At 39.9% G+C, this 17,846-nt stretch overlaps 1 protein-coding gene across 22 annotated transcripts in view; it reads right to left on the reverse strand.

Annotated features, from left to right (window-relative positions):
• Nucleotides 1-1,097: 1,097 nt before the first annotated feature.
• AKAP9 (A-kinase anchoring protein 9) overlaps nucleotides 1,098-17,846 on the reverse strand; it is a 210,018-nt gene continuing 193,269 nt past the window's right edge. For 17 of the 22 annotated variants that reach the window (XM_043541209.1, XM_037890710.2, XM_043541212.1 and 14 more), the window contains 14 exons: nucleotides 17,002-17,190; nucleotides 16,702-16,846; nucleotides 15,563-15,782; nucleotides 14,760-14,910; nucleotides 13,040-13,708; nucleotides 12,009-12,223; nucleotides 10,176-10,284; nucleotides 8,917-9,102; nucleotides 7,729-7,947; nucleotides 7,100-7,332; nucleotides 5,665-5,750; nucleotides 3,627-3,750; nucleotides 2,283-2,422; nucleotides 1,098-1,624 (listed from right to left, as the gene is read on the reverse strand). In XM_043541209.1, the coding sequence (XP_043397144.1) occupies nucleotides 1,581-1,624; nucleotides 2,283-2,422; nucleotides 3,627-3,750; nucleotides 5,665-5,750; nucleotides 7,100-7,332; nucleotides 7,729-7,947; nucleotides 8,917-9,102; nucleotides 10,176-10,284; nucleotides 12,009-12,223; nucleotides 13,040-13,708; nucleotides 14,760-14,910; nucleotides 15,563-15,782; nucleotides 16,702-16,846; nucleotides 17,002-17,190 (2,730 nt within the window). In that variant the 3' untranslated portion in view covers nucleotides 1,098-1,580. Of the gene's footprint in view, nucleotides 1,625-2,282; nucleotides 2,423-3,626; nucleotides 3,751-5,664; nucleotides 5,751-7,099; nucleotides 7,333-7,728; nucleotides 7,948-8,916; nucleotides 9,103-10,175; nucleotides 10,285-12,008; nucleotides 12,894-13,039; nucleotides 13,709-14,759; nucleotides 14,911-15,562; nucleotides 15,783-16,701; nucleotides 16,847-17,001; nucleotides 17,191-17,846 lie in introns of those variants that run through there. The other 5 variants (XM_037890717.2, XM_037890722.2, XM_037890724.2 and 2 more) reach the window with 2 other exon arrangements.

A 17,846-nucleotide genomic window follows, 5' to 3' on the forward strand; every position in this document is an offset into this window, starting at 1 on the left:
GCTCAAATAAATTGGTTAGTCTCTAAGGTGCCACAAGTCCTCCTTTTCTTTTTTTGATGATATTTTCAAATGTGACAGGTGATTTAAGTGCTCATCTTGAGACAGTTTTTAAGGGTGTCAACTCCCTGAAAATTAGTTTCATTTTAAATTAGTCACACTTGAAAATCTTGGTTTCAGCTAAAAGATTAGCAGTAGAACCTTACAAATCCAGAATTAATAGTTAAGAGTAAGCAGAGCAAGGCAGTTGTATCCCATGTATATCTGAGAAATGTAACTTCTTTAACTGTGTTCATTTTGTACTAAAGAAAGTGAATGAAAACTAGTGTGTACTACTGTATTAACTAGAGGAGTATATCCAGTGTTTAGAATGATGTAGAGGGAAGAATGGGTACTGTATAAACTTTTGTTTTAAGAAGTGCCTGCTGTTTGGGGGACAAAGTCCTATTAATAGCCAACCTTCTGCAAACCTTTACTATTAAATCTTGGCAACCACTGAAGCTGTCCACAAAGAGGCACAGTGAAATAATAAGGTTCTTCTCCCATAATTCACATGGGAATGGGTAACTTATTTCAGGACTGTTAAATGTTGTACTTGTGTAGTAGAAAATAGCTCTGATGTGACTTGCAGAAGTTTTTCATTAAAATTTATAAGCTTTGTGAAATAGTTTCCTGTGCTCAGAACACTGTTCATACTTTTAGAAAAATATAGAAAGTTAGCTCTTTTAATAAAGGAATGGATAAATGTGAACTTAAGCCAGCCTGATGCTAACACTAGTTAGTAACAAAACTTTGTGGCCACAACAAAGTGAAAATCTCATTAACTACCACATCTCCATTTTTAAAGACTAATATAAAAGAAAGCCCTTGCTGGCAAGCTGTTGCCTTAGGAAACTCCCCTGGCAGAGTGGCTGAGTAAAATTAATTCCTAATCATTTTATTGTACTAGAACATCAGGCTGAGTCTGGACTTCTTCCCTAGGCAGTGCTCTGGTGCTTACCAGGAATCCTCTTGCCTATCCCTGAAGCTGAAACTAGCAAGAATCAGGGTTTAGTTACCTTTTAATAGTGTGCACAAGAAATGCTCCTGTACTTAAAATAACCTGAAACAACAAGTAAAAGTCATCTTTATTTCAGTACTTTGACAAAATACCCTTAAAATTCAAAACTTCTACCTTACAAAAATAGGTCTCTACAAGTGATATTCTGTCTGCACTGCCAGTAGCAAATATTAGGACAGAGTTGTGTAGTTTTGTCAAAGTGCAGTACACTTTCAGCTACACATTCAACAATCAAATACACAAGCATCATCTCCTGGCATCCCATTTGATAAATACACTTTTTATAACTTAATCATTTAAATTAGCATTCCACAAATATACATGTAATTTAATGATTTTTGAATGAACACGAAGTGCCTATATACATAAATTCCAGTCTGTGTGGATGTGCCAGCAAGAGAACTGTGTAATCATACAGCTGTGTTCAGGTTGGTCCCACAATATACACATTATACAAAAGCACAGAGAGCACAAAGGTAGTTCATTCATTATCATTACCAGTGATGGAGATGTTGAAAGGATATTATCTTCTAACACCAGAGTGCAAATGAGTGTAGGAAGTAGAACCTGTAAGATTTAAAAAACAATCTTAGTGCTTGGAGAAATTAGACAATGTGTAATCAGCATTAGTTATCTGACATTTCTGCAAGACTTCAGCTGACCTGTGCAAATTCTACTATAGATATACTTCAAGAACAAAACTACTTGTTTCTAAGTTCTGTTTTGTTAAAGTGGTTTGACTCCTTATCAAACTAGATGTGGGTCAGTCTGAACCGTTCCTGCTAGAACTTTTAACTCCAGTATTTCTTACTGGAAGAGCCTTTTCAGAAAGTGTGATTAAACATGCTGCAGTGTATCATCCAGTACTTGTCAGCATGTGAATAGGACAACTGAGCCAAATAGCACAAAAAAATGATTAAACAGGAGGAATCTTGATACAAAAGAGTTTACAAAACCACTCCCCTGTCTCTCTTAGATGTTGATTAAAACCTTGCTGCAAATTTATTAGACAGCCCCAGCAAAAGCTTCAGTACATAACTGAATACAGTTTCATTCCTATATAGTTTCTGACCACTCTCATGGGTAGTGGGCTTTTTGTTCCTTGAGTTCAGCTGTGAGTTTTCTCCTTTGTTTAAGACTGAACCTGAGAAACCAGCATACTTTCTAACTCAGAACAGGTATTCTGTGTCTTTGTACCAGGAAGAGGAAAGTTTGAGTATTTTACCTGATTGTACGCTTCCAAGTCGCCTCTGTAGTGCTTCCAGTCGATTGATATAATCTGTTAAAGCTCTGTCAGGATCATAATTCTGCAGCTGAGAACATGCAAGGGAAGCTGGGCTTAAATCAACATGGATGCCCTGGAACCTAGCAGAAGAAAAACAATGAGCTGTAGGTTTCAAAAATTGAAGTTCCTGTACTGAAATCCTGTTTCCAAAAGAGAATGTAGCAGCAATCTTACGAATATTAAGTATATGTATATGCTGCCTTTTAGAAAATGAGTGTTTTACTGAGGGTAGAACTCCCCAGTTTCTTGGACACATTGTCCTCCTCATCTGATTCTCCCCATGGTATATCTACACTGCAAAAAAGATCCATGACCATGAGTCTCAGAGGCCGGTCTAGGAGCTCACAGTCTGGTGCTAAAAATAGCAGTGTCAATGTTTCTAGTTGGGCTCTGAAACCTGGCAAGGGGGAGGTTTCAGAGGCCAAGCGGGAATGTCTGCGTTACTCTTTAGTGCTGTACTGTGAGCTGGAGTCTGTGACTCAGATGTGCTGCTGGAGGGTTGTTGGTTTTTTTTCTTCAGTGTAGATGTATCCTCAGCTGCCCACCTTCCCTGCTATTCCCAAGATTTCTGTTGCATTCCTTTGAGGCAAAAATCACAAGTAAGTCTCCTACTGAGACTGCATAAAACATGCAGAAGTAGCAGTTTCAAGTACAGTTGTTTTAAAAATTTCTTCTAAGAAAAAGCAGGATGTTTGAAGAATATCTATATATGGTTTTAGTTCTCCTCCATAGTTTCCAGCTGCACATTAAAGACCACTACAACTAGATTAAATACTTTTCCATGTAACCAACTACTGTAGTTGCCATAGGTTATGAGATTGCAAATGAGAGGGGAGACTGTTTGTACAGTAGTGGGAGAGGAAGTGTCCATGGCACTAGGTGAAAATACATCCCCCAGCTTGAGAATGATTGGAGCCTGATTTTTCAGAAGAGCTTGCCTCGGCGGTGAAATACTGGCTCCAGTGACTTCAACAGTGCTAGGATTTCATGGCGGTGTCCTAGTGGTGATGCTCTGAATGTCCATAGATAAGGGCTTGGCATGAGGAGCTAGAAGCATTTACATAATTTTGAAGCAACCCCATTTTCCGATTTATTAATACTGTTGATGGTTTCTGAAGAACATTATGTTCCTCAGAAGGCTGGAGACTGCAAGGTTAGACCTTGAACAGAAAATATATGGCATATTACATATCAAACTGTGAAATTTCCACACTCCTAAAGTGCATTAGTATTAACTGTAGAAATAAACTTTTCAGACAAAGAATAATTATTTTACAAACTTACCTGTGCTGAGAATTTATAGGAGATCTGAGAGACTCTAGTTCTGATCTAGATCTATCAGAAGAATGTCTTTGTTCTCCATAGAGCTCCAGACCACCAGCTAATGAATCAGACCTTAGCTCATGACCTAAAACAACAAACAAGTATTATCTATACAAAAAATATCAACTTGTGAAAATCAGACATTTTGCACTTTGACAGATATCGCAGGTGCACTCTTTGTTTTACATGTGGTAAAGTAAGTTAAAAACTACAGCTAGTTAAGGAAGTGCAGCTATTACTGCCTACCAAGCTGACCAATACTGTTTACTTGTTCTCCTTCCTCTGGCTACAGTCATTTCTTGTGTTACACTTAGACTGTAAGCTGTTTTGGAGCAGGGACTGTCTTTTAGTTCTGTGTTTGTACCGCATGTGGTACAATGGGGGCTTCATCCATGACTGGGGATCGTAGCCACTGCAGCAAAATAGATAATTATTAATAAAAGCAACTGCCACTGTTTGATCACCTGTTTTGACACCTAATCTGAAATTAGGAAGGCCATAGACTAGATAAGAAATAAATTCACGTATACTCACAAACTGCATGTCTTAGAAGTTTAAGACCAAGGAAGTCTCAAACAGCTGTAACTGCTCTTCTGTTTAGTAAGAGTAATTTTTGTAAAATGGAAATTTTATGTTCTACCATGAGTTTTCCCAGCATATAACTATGGGTTGCTTCCCCTCCTCTCATTTACGTACAGTAGTTACAACTTTTCAGGCTCTTGGTGCTTCCTGCTACCAAGATCCAGTCAAAACTTCCTTGCGGCGCACTCAAAAATAGCTATTTTAACTGTACACAGTAACTATGAATATTGGGTGGAGCTTTACAACCAGGACTGGGAGCTCTGCAGAAAAACAGTTTTCAGGGAGAAAAGTTAGATTTCCTTTTCTACTCCATAGGCTGGAGCTACGGGATTCTGCCGAGCAGTACCCTAATTCGCATAAGGCTGGCACTGCACTGAGTAATTTAGAACTATAATTCTGATGTAGCACTATATTAACACCATAATACTTAGTGCACATGTAGTCTGCGCTCCCAGTCATTTGCCAGCAGACTTCCATTGCTGAAGCAGACTCACATTCAGCCCAGGAGGCTCTCTTGAACCTCAGGAAATAGAGACTCCTTCATTCTTAAGATTTCTTGAGAGGAGACCATGGGTAAAATCCTGGCTCACCATAGGCAATGGCAAAACTCCCATTGACTTCAACAGATTCAGGATTTCACCCCATGTTTACATAGCCAGGTGTGAGTAAAAGGCTTTTTGACCTCCAGCAGGCAAATGGAATCAGATTTCCTGGATTTTAGGTACATCCAGGGTAGAGCTGGCGCTAGGCATAAGCAGACTAAGCAATTGCTTATGGCCCTGATCAGCTAAAGGGGGCTCCCTATTCACTATGTGTTGGGGGAGAGGGGGGGCAAAATTTTCCTGCTGGGGCCCCCCATGGGCTAGCACTACCTCTGATCCAGGGGCCATCAAAACTTTTTTGTCTGGGCTGGAGTTAAGACAAAAAGGGAGGAACTATTGCTCAATACCATGGTCAGCAATGTTGTCTCATCTGCCCTTTCCTCAGGCAGTGTGGTGGGCACTGTGATATTCATGGTTCCTGCCTGTCCATGCCCTGAGAAGGATTTACTCAGTGAGCCACCCTTCGCAGAGCTGGGGGAAGGGTCTCTGATACCGGAGAACACTTCAGTGGACACAGAAAAATCTCACAGTTCACATGCTGCCCTTTGCTTAAGATGAAGCTGCTACGTTTTAAAAAAAACTCCTGCAGACAGATTTGCATCTGATGAGAAGCAAGGTACAAGAGAGTTCAGACTAGTGTCTATGCTGAGTGGAGTGGAGTGAACTGCTGAAGGGGTTGCCAGAAAGCTGAGAAACAGATAGGGGAAGGAGCAACCCATTGGTTCCAGACCATGGAGGTCGAACTAAAATGTTCACTCAGCACTAATATAATTCATGGATGATGTTTCTTCAGACATTGCCAGTCAGTGATTTACCTGTGTTCTGGCTAAAGCCATCCCTGTTGACGTTTATTAAATTAGAACCTGTAACTCGGTGCCACCGACGAACCAGGAACTTCATTCTGCGTTTAAAACAAAAAGATACTTTAGAGTAAGCCAAATATTTCTTTATTTAAACAACAAACATATAATGTTCTAGGGTGTATAATAATCCACACAGCAGCAAACTGAGTAAGGAGATAGACTTTTAAAACCTAAAGAACCTGGATTAAACAGAAACAGAATTTATCTAAGAAAAAGACATGGGCCATATTCTACCTTCAGTTATACCTGTACAATTCTAGTGATGTCTGGGTGTTGAATGGGTCTGACTAAGGGCAGCATTTGTCCTAGATGTCTACAATACTTAGCATTAATATCTTAAAATATAAGACACAACAAATAACTGCAAAAAATTTCAGCCCCAATGCAGAAAAAAGGTCCATGATAGCAGTGGTATATTCTAAAGTAAAACCCTCAGTCACCAGGTCCCCCATCTTGCAAACACTTTCACTCATACTTAACTTGAGGCATGTGAGTAATCTGAGTTCAGGGGACAGCTCATGTGCCTAAAGTTAAGCATGTATGTATTTTCAGGAGTGAAGCCTCAAAGGAATTTAAAAACCAGAGGTAGCCACAGTATTTACTGCTTATACACAATATTCTCTCTCCGTCATCTCCAAAAGGCTTAATTATAACAACTTGATTTCTTAGATACAATTCCATTTTATGGATTACAATGCCTGCGTTTTAAGGGATTGTTTTTACTTTTAAAGAAAAAGTAGGTTACAGAAAAGAAACAATGATACATTTCTAAAATACACAGGCACTCTGGAGACGTCACCAGTAATTCATTAGTAATTTTTAAAGCTTGTTATCATAACCCATAAATTCTGACATCAGTGGATTACAACACAGAGCCAGGCTGCTTTGATTTACGTTTGTGCGGCAGAATGTCTTAAACAGCTTGCTCCAGTCTTCTACATTACCAGTGCCCTGTGTAACTCTGCATTCTGTTTAAGATGCATTATTTTCATGGTTACCAAGACTTACAATTTAGAGTGTATCACAAAAAATGGGGAATTACACAAAATACTTAATTTGATAAAATATAAGGCCCAACGTGAATTGCGGGATGATTGTCAAATAATTGTGGCAGAGTTGTGGACAAGACATGGAAAATCGTGGAAAAGTAATAATGGACCTGTATTAACTGTGGTAATTTGGAATAGCTGGCCGCCCATGACTGACAGCGGGGCTGATTGTTAAAATGCAATATACATACACCTGAATTTAGTATCAAAATTGCAGTGGAAGCCTAATATTGTGGGATCCGCAATTTTGCAATATCGCAAATTAAGTAGGGCCTTAATAAAATCTATGTTAAATGGCATGTTCACATTTGGTTAACCTGTAACTTCCTGCGATTTACCTTGAAATTGCAACGGACACTCTGACCACAGAGCGAAATCTGGTAAAACTCTTTGAACGATGTGTAATAATTTCTAGGTCAGTGTATGAAGGCTGTCCACCCATTCTCGCAATGAGGGCCAGGGTGGCTTCTTCACACTCTTGGAATCCACCTACTAAGAGCAGTAAGTATTTTTTCTGATATATGAGAGCTTTCCGAAAGCTCTCTGCTCTCAGGTATTTTCCATAAATCATCTAGATGACAGAAGAAACAAAGAAAGCATTTAGAGGACTGTTACAATTCCAAGATTTTTGACATCATTATCGTTGAAGTTCATCTGTGATTATTCACTTCCTGCCTGCACTAATGCTAACATTCTTTGAATACCAGTTCCATAATATAGGGATGTTTAGAGCTGCAAAACAAATATGTAACTTACAGAACAGGGGCATGAGTGTTTTTGTGTCTTTACCCCAGGGAAAGTTATAATGGAGTTCCAGGTCTTTAAGAGCAAGCCTCTGAAAACTGAATCATACTGATGTGCCCAGTTAGTCTAAATGAGAATGATGGTGAATGCAATGGAAAACAGGCCCAGTTCTAAAAGACAGCCCACAGTGCTGAGAGAGTGCAGTTGGTGATGAGCTTCCTACCTTTAAAACAGCATTTTCAGAATTCGATCCCAATTCTCTCAGAAAAGCTTCACTCCTTAGTTCTGCTCTCAGTTTGGACAGCTCTGCATCAGCGTGTTTCAAAGATTTCTGTAGTGACAGCTTTTCTCTGTTCCAAATCTCTCTCTCAGAGGCAATGAGCGTATCGATATTAGCTCCATTGTCCAGTGAATGTCTAGAAGACTGCAGGGGGACCAAACCCTATTTTTAACAACGCATCTTCTTATCATTTATTCATTGATTCAGTAGTGTGCTCATCACTTTACTGAGTGGGAAACCCAGGTCTGAGGTGAACCTTGGGCCCTCACACTTCAGGATAACAGGGTTTGGGAGCACTGTGAAATGATGCTATTAACTTCCACGGAAAAGTATACTCATTGCATCTGTCCCAAGAACCCAAACTAACAGCTCTCTTATAGTAGTTCTATAGTCTTAAAAACACCTTGAGTCTGTTAGCTCCTTGTGAGGAGGCACAAGACACTTGCAGGGAAAATGGCAGCCAACTATGCAAAGGTGGATGAAAACACGAAGTGTCTGTCTATGGAAAAAGAGTTTGCCAAGGCACCCTGACTACAGACAGCGTGGGGGGGGGGGGGGGAGGAGTAGGGAAGGAGGAGAAGAAAGGGTAGAGAAGTTAATCACCCTTCTTCCCCTCCTCTTAGACTGCCAGCTCACTGAGTACTGAACAGAACTTGTGTAGATATATTTCATGTGAAAACAGGGTAATGCTTTCTAGTCTATACCAGGGTGGCCAACCTGTGGCTCTGGAGTCACATGTGGCTCTTCAGAGGTTAATATACGGCTCCTTACCTAGGCACGGATTCCGGGGCTGGAGCTATAGATGCTAACTATCCAATTTTCTGGGGGGTGCTCACTGCTCAACCTCCTGCTCTGCCCCAAACCCCCTGCCCCTTCCCCTGAGGCTTGCATGCCCTCGCTCTTCCCCACAAGCACACGTGAAACAGCTGATTGCAGTGGGCAGGGGGATGGTGGAGTAGGCGCTGACTGGTGGGGGCTGCTGGCAGGCGGTGGGAGCTGGGGGGGCTGCTGACGTATTACTGTGGCTCTTGGCAATGTACATTAGTAAATTCTGGCTCCTTCTCAGGCCCAGGTTAGCCACCCCTGGTCTATACACATTTGTTTATGGCAATGCATAGGGAAGATACATACATAGTCCCCACAAAGTCCTCTCTGTCGGTATCGTCTGAGTTCCTCCTCCAGTTTCAAGGCAGCGTTCCTCAAATTGTTCTTTTCCTCACTCAGTCTGCTGACAAGCCCTGTCAGCTCTGCATTCTGTCTCAGCAGTTTTTCAGTTAGTGAGCTAGCAGGGGCCACAGGGGGTAACACTAACTTCAGCTAGAAAGGAAAAAACTTGCATGAGATCAGATTGATATGACTCTTACCCTAGATGACAAGTTTTGTGGATGATAACAGAGCTTTGTTACTTTATCTGAGAAATCTGAAAAGTGTAATGTTAATCTAAACAACAGGTGAGTTAAAACACAGGTACAAAGTATCAGAGTGGTAGCCGAGTTAGTCTGTATCCACAAAAACAATGAGGAGTCCAGTGGCACCTTAGAGACTAACAAATTTATTTGGGCATAAGCTTTCCAGGTAACTCCCTTCTCTTCATGTGCCAATACATATTTATGCCTGTATCTGTAATTTTCACTCCATGCATCTAGAGAAGTGAGTTTTTTACGCACCAAAGCTTATGCCCAAATAAATCTGTTTGTCTTAACGAGGAGTTTGGTGGCATCTTAGTTTTTATACAGGTACAGTGACTTTTTATGGTATGTTAGAGCAGAACATTTCAACACAAACTAATCTATTATAATAATAATGTGCAATGTTTATTTTTATTATGTACATATTTGTTTCTAAAAACCAAAAGAGCGGTTTTCAAGTTAGTGCTATCTTAGAACAAAACAAGGAAAGCTAATTCTGAGCTACTTTTAAAACAGATGCTTCACACTGATGTTGGCTTTAAGGCTGAGCTCAGTCAAGAACCAAACATTGCCCAAGTGTTATTCTTTGTGCCAGACTGCCACATTAATGTTCTGAACATTCATAATTGCATGCAGATTTTCCTGTTGCATTTCTCTTGGTACAGACTACATAGTTTAAGTAAATGTCCTGTAACAACCTGATATACTAAATATTAAACACTGATTTTTCACATCCGAGAAATACTGAATAAAGTTTTTCCCACAGTCGGTTGCAGCTATATGAGTTACTTTTAGTAACTTTTTGTACTTTTCCTAAAGAAAATGCTAGGAAATGTGAAATATACGTCAATTTGTGATTCCTTCTCAAAGTTGACAGGTAAAAAGGAAAGGATTTACAGCACTCTTTGCCAATGTTAAATGAGCACAGACTACAATTGACTTTTTACTGTATAAGTTTACCAGAAGTGATTATGTTCTCACCCCTTCTAGTTGGGACAATCCAGGTAATGTTCCCAACAGTAAAAGAACATCTTCAATGTTACTTTGCACCCCAATAAAGTTGTCATCATCTGCTGTTTCAAACTGTAACCTGGAATGAAAATAGCAAATATTTATAGCGTATGCAGTGTAATGCAATGTAACTACAGTGAAGTATACAGTTCTATAAGGTACTAGATTTCTGAAGGAAGGCATAGGGAAAATGATTGAAATTTCAAAAGGAGACAATGCTATGATGAACCCAATTCTCACAAAGTAGAACTGTATTTTTCTGGTTATCGATTTTTTTTTTTAGCAAGCTCCTCTTTCATTTTTCTGTAGACACTGTTAATAAATACAGACACTTTGAAAATCTGGCCATTTCTCAAGTAAAGACACTCACAGTCCAAAAGGTTTAACAACATTCCAAAGTGCTCAGTTTCCCATTTAAGCACCTAAATTATGCTGTCCAGAGTTTAAACAGCACTCAGCACTAAGCACCTACTGTTGTTTGGAAGGGGAGCTTTACAGTGCTGAGAAGCTTTGGACATTTGGACCCCAAGTCTCCCCAGAATTCTTAAACCTTTGTGACCAATTGTAATTGAGACATTTTCAGAAGTGCAGAATATGTTCCAAGTATTGCACTTCACACTAAGTTTTTCTGATATTACATCAGTGTAATAGCAGAATCAAAAACTGATTCACACTGGGCTTCCAAGCTGTAGGTGTCACAAATAAAGTCCCCTCTTAGCAAGATGGTTGCAAGTAAAAGAAGGTTCAGGAATGTCAATCTGAATGAGTATTTTGCAAAAAAAATTCACAGAGTCCCTGGTAATCCTTTTTGTTTCAGTATGTGACTGTTCAAAGCATTACTGAATACAATTACTCAATTCTTTTTACTGTCTACAGTAATTTCTGTCTACATCAAGCTCGAGCCCTCCCACCTTGCACAAGAAGCCTCCTTTTTTGGTCTGAACTGATGAAGGATTACACTAAGTGTTAATATTTAGAACTGGATTCACTACTCTGTGATCCAGTTTTATGCTGGTGTAACTTGACTAAAGGTACATAACATAAAACTAGAACAGTGGTCTCCAACCTTTTTAGAGCCAAGATCACTTTTTGAATTTAAGGGCAACCCAGGATCTACCCCGCCCCTTCCCCAAAGCCCCACTCCATCCTCCCTCTGTCACTCACTGTTCCCCACTCTCACTCACTTTCACCGGGCTGGGGTAAGACGTTGGGGTTCGGGAGGGGGTGCAGGCTCTGGGCTGGGGCCGAGGGGTTTGCGATATAGGAGGGGGCTCTGGGCTGAGCCTGGGGCAAGGGAGTTGGGGTGAAGAAGGGGACGAGGGGTGCAAGCTCTGGGAGGGAGTTTGCGGGCTCCAGACTGGGGCAGAGTGTTGGGATGCAGTAGGGGTATAGGGTGCTGGCTCTGGGAGGGGGAATCAGGGCTGGGACTTGGGGTGCAGGAGGGGCTCAGAGCTGGGGATTAAGGAGGAGGTTTGCGGTGCAGGAGGGGCTATGGAGTGCTGGCTCCAGGAGCGGGCTCAGGGCTGGTTTTGGGTGCTGGCTCTGGGAGGGGACTCAGGGCTGGGGGTTGGGATGTGGCCTCCTGCCGGGCAGCACTTACTTCCAGAGGCTCCCAGTTGGCAGCGTTGCCGGAGATTGTGATCGACTGGGAGATCCTCTAGGATCGATCAGTCGATTGCGAGCAACCAGTTGGTGACCACTGAACTAGAGTAACACAGGAATGGAAATTCTGATTCACGTGCCAAGATGCTACAGTTTGTTGGCTGCTACTAGCAAAAACATGCAGCTGAAGATGCGTCTAACCTGCTGGCGGCTTTGTGTGCCAATTGTTTCAGCTTTGAAGATACATTTTGTAGCTTTTGTCTGATGTTCTCCAGAACTTTACTTCCTTCATTTAGATCAGCTTCTCCTTTCATTTCAGTCAGCGCGGGGTAGGTAGAGTCATTCATTTCAGCTCCTTCCATTTTCTGCTGTAGAACCCAATTTCTTGTTCTCTCATTGGATGTATCCCAAGTAGTCTGCATATGTATGTATCAAAATGCAAATGGTACATATATTTCAATTGAAAAACACTTAAAATGTAACCCATTTAGGTCAAATTACAGACAATAAAGTGCATGTTGAGTCGAAATTCTACACTGAATTATGCCCCGTGTAACCCTATTTACTTGAATGAGGTTATATGTGGTCTGAGTCAACACAGTTTTGTCCATTATTCCTCACCTTTAGCAAATGCGTGATATTTCCAACACACACTCTAAACACAGGACAACATTTTGGTGTATGTGGGGTTACACACCCCTTCCAAATAGGCCCAGATATACCCTGAAAAAATGGCGTTCCTAGGTACTATATTGTGCCTGAGACCAATCCTATGCACAATTACTTGGAGCATTCCTGAATAGGAATAATTTGTTCAACGGGCTGGGTGCTGGGACTACAGCTTGGTCTACTTGGCAATGGATATGTGTACGTGGACATACAGTCAGGCTTTGCTTACTTCTCCAGTTGCCACTCTCAGTTACCCCCCCGTGATTTCAATTGCACAGGACATGTGGAATGGTGTCACTAGATCTTTCTGGAGTAGGCAGAATTGGAGTGGTCTAATGCTCCTGCCGATGATTTTGGCAGCCATGCTGTGCGTCACCAGCCAGGATTTAGCCCAAAGCAAGGAGAATCTCCAAAAGACTGAATTAAAAGATAGGAAATGAATCTGGTGAAAACTGCTCCTCAACTTTACTGCCCATCTATCTAATCAAACTAGAGATTTAAGAGCACAGTGACAGCTTTAGAATTCAGCTCAGTGTTACATATTTTTCTAAGCTCTACTGTACCTCATTGAGATTCTGGCATATTGCTCTTTCAGCTTCCTTTTTTTCCTCCCTCTCTTGTTCTTTTTTCTGTAGCTCCTGTATTATTTCCTGCAACTTCTTTATCTCATGCTCTAGTTTATGAACCTGTTGTCTCTTCTCTTCAAGCTGCCAGTGAAGATCTTCCACTTTGGACTCTAGTTCATGTACTTTCTTTTGTGCTAATACGTTAGCATCCTGTTCTGTTTGCAGCGACTTCCTCTGAATCTGCCTCTCCTTTTCCATCTGTTGCCTCATTTGTACAGACTCAAGTTTATACCTCTCCATCTCACTGACTAACTCCACTATACGGTCATGTTTTTCATCCATTTGTTTTTGTAAATCTTTAAGTAACTCTTCAGTTGGTTTGGGTGTTCCATCCTGCCCCTTATCTTCAACGCTCTGAAGCTGAGCACACAGTTCTTTCTCCCTTTCTAGGGCACTGCTCATTTCGAGAGCTCGGACTTTCTCTGATTCAAGGAGCACCTGAAGCTCAGAGTTACGACCTCGTTCATGTGACAGCTGGGCTGCATTCAGAACTTCCTGGGATTCAATTTTCTGTTGCAGATCACCAGACAGCTGTTTCTCTTGTTCCAAAAGTTTATGTAATTGTAAATTCTTTTGTTTTTGATCCTCAAGAGAAATTTTCAAATCCTTCAAGAAGAAAATAAAAGATAGTGACTGGTTATATTAATTTAAAATATGCCCTTTTGCTGAAAATGTAAAGTATTTAAATCTAGACAATTTGCTTTAATGCCACAAATCTGATTTTGTTTTTAAATGTGTATGACAATGTAATGAATTATACATTTGTAACCAATTTAAGAGTTAGAATACTTACAATATACTATAGCTTTCGTAAGATTACCCTAACCTTTAATGTGAAAGCCCGGCTATTTATAGCTAGTTGTTTTTACTTCCTAAATGGTGAAGGCAGATTTTCAAAGTCAGGTATGCACAGCTGTCTACTTCTCCCAGCAGGATGAGGGCCATAGGGATAATTAACATATTTTATTTAGCCACATTTCTTTAGGATTTACAGTATTTTAATTTCACATCTCTAAGATTTTTCTACTGGCTTTGTAAACATTAAGAAAGTGGTTCTTGTTTTGTCCTGATAATTTGATTAAAAAACAAATATTAAATAGAGAGCCAAATTCTGCCATACCCAGTGCCTTGAGAGGTAGCGTGGATGCTGGGAAATGCATCCTCTGCCATAGGAGTCCTGCCAGCCAGGATAGGATTCCATACGGGGTCCTGGTACACAATGCTTAAAACAGGACCAGCAATGTGCACCTCTGTATAGTGCTGTGTACATTCTAGCCAGATGTGAGGGCTGTGGCTGCTGCCTTGTCAGCCAATAGATCCCTGAAGATGTGATATATGCGGGCTGACCCCTTTCCTACTCATATCTGAAACACCACTGGTGTGATAGAAAGCCAGCTGAAATTCATATGAAGACTCCCATTGATTTCAAGGGGCTTTGGATCAGGCCCTTTCTGCCCCACTGCTTGTATGGAAGTGATTCTGTACACCCTTTTCCAACTCCAGTGAATATACTGCAGCAGCAGAGGGGAAAATCTAGCCCATAGATTGCACAGTACATTAAACAAAAGGTAAACTGGGATGAAATGTTAAGAGAAAATCTGGAAGTATCTGTATATTTTTTAATGCTGAGGATAATTTGAGAACAAAGATAGGGTACCTCAAACTCTTCTCTTCCTCTTTCTTCATCGCGTTCCATTTTAGCTTTTTCCTTTTCCAAAGCCCATTGAAGCTCTCTTGATTTTTTCTGTTCATTTGCCATTGTATCCTTTAACATATCAAGCTCAGCTGCTTTTTCTTTAACCTCAGTCCTAACAAAGATACACAAGCTACCTTTAGGATTATTGTTTTTGTCAAAAAGCCACAAACTACATGGGGGAAAAAAGCATTTAACATTAACACAAATACAGAACTGCTTTTTAAATCAGTATATAGGAGGTATAGTTGCAAAGTCAGTAAAGAGAATCTGTGAAAATTATTTCCTTAGCATGATTTTCCTACGCTGGTCACCTCCGCTGTTGTCCCCAAAGCAAGAATAATTAATTCACATAAGCTACATGGAACTGCACATAAAACTTATCACAAACTACCTGTAACTTTCTCACACCATGTCAGTCTCAGCATAAACTGTTTTTTTCTTGCTATTGTGTTAATAAAATATTTACAATTTTATATATAATGGTCTAAAGTAAGTACAGAAATCTCAAAATATCTGTCCGTGGGTTGTGAAAGTATTTCAGAGTAAGCAATAAGTAAAACTAAGAAAAATGAAGCTTTCCTTCTTTCCATGGGATTACATTTCAATTGGGATAATGGGCTACTTTTCCTTAGCAATGTTTTATAGAAATTTCTAACTTAGATGGTAACAATTTTCTTAATAAAATTAATATGGTAATAAAAAGCAATACAAGAATGAACATTTAAAATGCCAATGTAGGAAGAGTTAGCCACTGAAAGCCACACCTGATGGTTTCCAAGTCTTTGAAGTGCTTGTGCTGGGCCTTAAGGGTTGTTTCAAGTTCTAGTTTAGCTTGGGCAAGTTCATTCTTCACTTCTGAAACCATCATTCTCTCAGAATTCAGCTGTTCTTGAAGTTCAGCCGCTCTGTCCTTCACACTATGGAGCTCCACTTGCATCTCCAGTATTTGAGACTGCTTCTGCTGCATGTTGTACTCCAGCATTTCTAGAGATAACATCATTAATATGGAACTTACCCAGGTAGCACTCTACAATCAATGTTATTCATTTGGGATGAAATTTGCCCCTGTGCATAGGACCATCACAATTACTCTTGCTCCACATAAGCTTTCAAAATGGCGTCTAGGCCCTGTGCCAGACCTGTGTACAGGAGTGAATTTTACCCTTTGTGAGGATCAGTTAAAACATAAATATTTGTTTAGCAGGACTGGAATGCACAATTATTTCAATTTCTTGTACCCAATCTTTGACTCCCACATGCCTTTAAGCAAGCTCTGAGCAGGATCCAGATACTGTCTTTGAAAAGGGGCATGCTAAAATGACTGTAGTCCATTAACATTTTTAGAATTATAGTTAGATAAAAATATACATTCTATAGATTATTTGGAAATGTATAAAAAAACTCATACATTTTGATATTGCAAAATATACTCATATGTAGAAAATATATTTGTGACAAAGCACAGACAGGTTATAGTAAGTACACATCTCGTCTCGCAACATTTTTCTCTGTCAGGTCTATACGTGACTTAATCTTAATCACTGTCAATAACTACTCATTTTAAAGAGATACTCTCAAGGCTGTTAGACCTAAAAATTGAAGTACAGGCTCAGAAAAAATCGGGAAGGTGCAAACTTCAGTAAGGGTTTACTTTCAAAATCACTCAGCATCTCTTTAAATTAGGTAACAGTGGTAAGAGTTTGTAAACAGAGAGATTATTTTAATTTTCAAAAGGCAGACTGGTCAAATAAGAGTGAAAATTTTGAATCCTCAAAATGACAGACACAGAATGAAAGGCACAATCTGAGGAAATATACCTACACTTATCTGTAAGCATATTTTTAAAAGCGTGTATGAACACACATGCATCGGTATACACATATAGTATTACCACATAAAGCACCTTGACTTTTTGGATCAATCTCTTGTTCTCTCTTTGGATTAACTTTTCTATTGTTCATCTGAGTGCGCAGTACTTGAATTTCCATTAGCAAACTTCTTCTGTCTGCATTCTGAATGAAGTCCATTGCCATTCTCTGGCTAATAACCTGTTTGTGTTACAAATTTAAAAGTAAAACTCCAGAAAGTAATTAATGCAACACTTAATAAAGGAAACAGTTGCTTTGTAATGCTTTCCCACTGCATTTATACATCAGAGATTAAAATTGAACATGCTTTGAACAGAAGTAGTGTTCTGCATCACCTGTTCTTGAAGTCTGTGCTCTAACTGGTTCATCAATACAACTGCATCCTTGGTACCCAGTTCTGAAAGTTCTGTTTGAGATGCTGCTAGAAGAACATCCTGTTCTCTCAGAAAGACTTGCTGAATAGCATTCAGAAGTTCACCTCGCCAGTCTGGAACACTTTCAGGAGGTTCACAGTTTGCACAAATCTACAGTGGGATAAAAGTGACAGATCAATCAGTATTTAACAGAATTGCAAGTATACTGATTATGTTAAATTATAATTTTATGTGTGCAGAGTCAGTGGAAGACTAAACTTCTTTCATTCGATATACAGATACAATTTGTGTCTGTGCACATACAGATTTGTGTGTATATAAGTACTTACTGTATACATGCAATTATTCTCTCTGTATGCATAAATACTCCTTACTGCATGCAAACTGACATTTGCATTTTTCACAGGGGCAACTTAGATTCCTACATTTGAAAATTTGGCCCCATGTAGCAAGATTCTGTTTTATATTGTATCAGAGTCTCCTTTTAGTGGTATAGCTTTTAAGTTGGAACTCTATGCACTGACTATTACAGCACTATGTGGTACTGTACCACACCATTGAGTGTATACTGTACTAATGGTTTTTATGGAGCAGAGTTAATCTTGGTTACATTTTGTAGTGACACTGCCAGATTCTTTGACTTATTCCTTTCCCTTTCTCTGTCCTATAGGCAGTGCAACAGGAAAGGAAACTACCCACATATCTGAAGCAGGGAATACACTTTGTGTAAGGCTCCTCAGAGGGCACAGAGCTAGTGTACCTGGCTCCTTAGCCAATTCCCTGCAGCCCTAAACATAGAAGATGTG

Source organism: Chelonia mydas, chromosome 2 (genome assembly GCF_015237465.2).
Source record: "Chelonia mydas isolate rCheMyd1 chromosome 2, rCheMyd1.pri.v2, whole genome shotgun sequence".
Lineage (NCBI taxonomy): Eukaryota > Metazoa > Chordata > Testudines > Cheloniidae > Chelonia > Chelonia mydas.